Source organism: Camelina sativa, unplaced genomic scaffold (genome assembly GCF_000633955.1).
Source record: "Camelina sativa cultivar DH55 unplaced genomic scaffold, Cs unpScaffold04664, whole genome shotgun sequence".
Classification (NCBI taxonomy): domain Eukaryota; kingdom Viridiplantae; phylum Streptophyta; class Magnoliopsida; order Brassicales; family Brassicaceae; genus Camelina; species Camelina sativa.
This window is the reverse complement of record NW_010925757.1, coordinates 1-626: the sequence shown is the minus strand read 5'-3', so window position 1 is coordinate 626 and position 626 is coordinate 1. Positions and strand designations below refer to the sequence as shown.

General features: G+C 40.1%; 1 protein-coding gene across 1 annotated transcript; it reads left to right on the top strand.

Annotated features, from left to right (window-relative positions):
* Positions 1-117: 117 nt before the first annotated feature.
* Positions 118-588, top strand: LOC104774691 (serine/threonine-protein kinase TOR-like; the record flags this gene model as incomplete). The annotated part of the gene is made up of 2 exons (XM_010499200.1): positions 118-287; positions 366-588. Coding segments are annotated over 2 exons (393 nt in total), but the record flags the coding sequence as incomplete, so codon positions are not given.
* Positions 589-626: the final 38 nt, after the last annotated feature.

Here is a 626-nt window from a genome sequence, read left to right as displayed (position 1 = left end):
TTTTTTTGTCCCTTTAAAGTACGCTTTAATACTTTTGAATTAAGTATCATCTTGGGTCTAATAAGTTTTGAAAATTGAACTAGACAAGTGATTTGTTGACTATGTTTTCCCCTGTAGATTGCCCCACGTAAAGGTAGACCTTTGCTTGAAGCTGTGGCTTGTGTTGGTAACATCGCGAAGGCAATGGGATCCACAGTGGAAACTCATGTTCGAGATCTTTTAGATGTTATGTTTTCCTCTAGTCTCTCTTCTACACTTGTTGACGCTCTTGATCAGATAACCATCAGGTAAAGTTGAGCAAAAGAAGTTTGTTATTACCTGCAGTAATGTGTATACTTTTAATGCTGACAATTCTTGGGTATCAGCATTCCTTCTTTGCTGCCAACGGTACAAGATCGGCTTCTAGATTGCATTTCGTTGGTTCTTTCAAGATCCCCTTATTCTCAAACAAAGCCTCCTGTTCCTGTTGTCCGAGGTAGTACAGTGGGCATGGCACCACAGTCTTCTGACCCTAGTTGTTCAGCGCAAGTTCAACTAGCCCTGCAGACTCTTGCTCGTTTCAATTTCAAGGTCGCCGCTCTTTGCTGATAACATTTTCGAAAGAATATGATTTATATATTGTATCT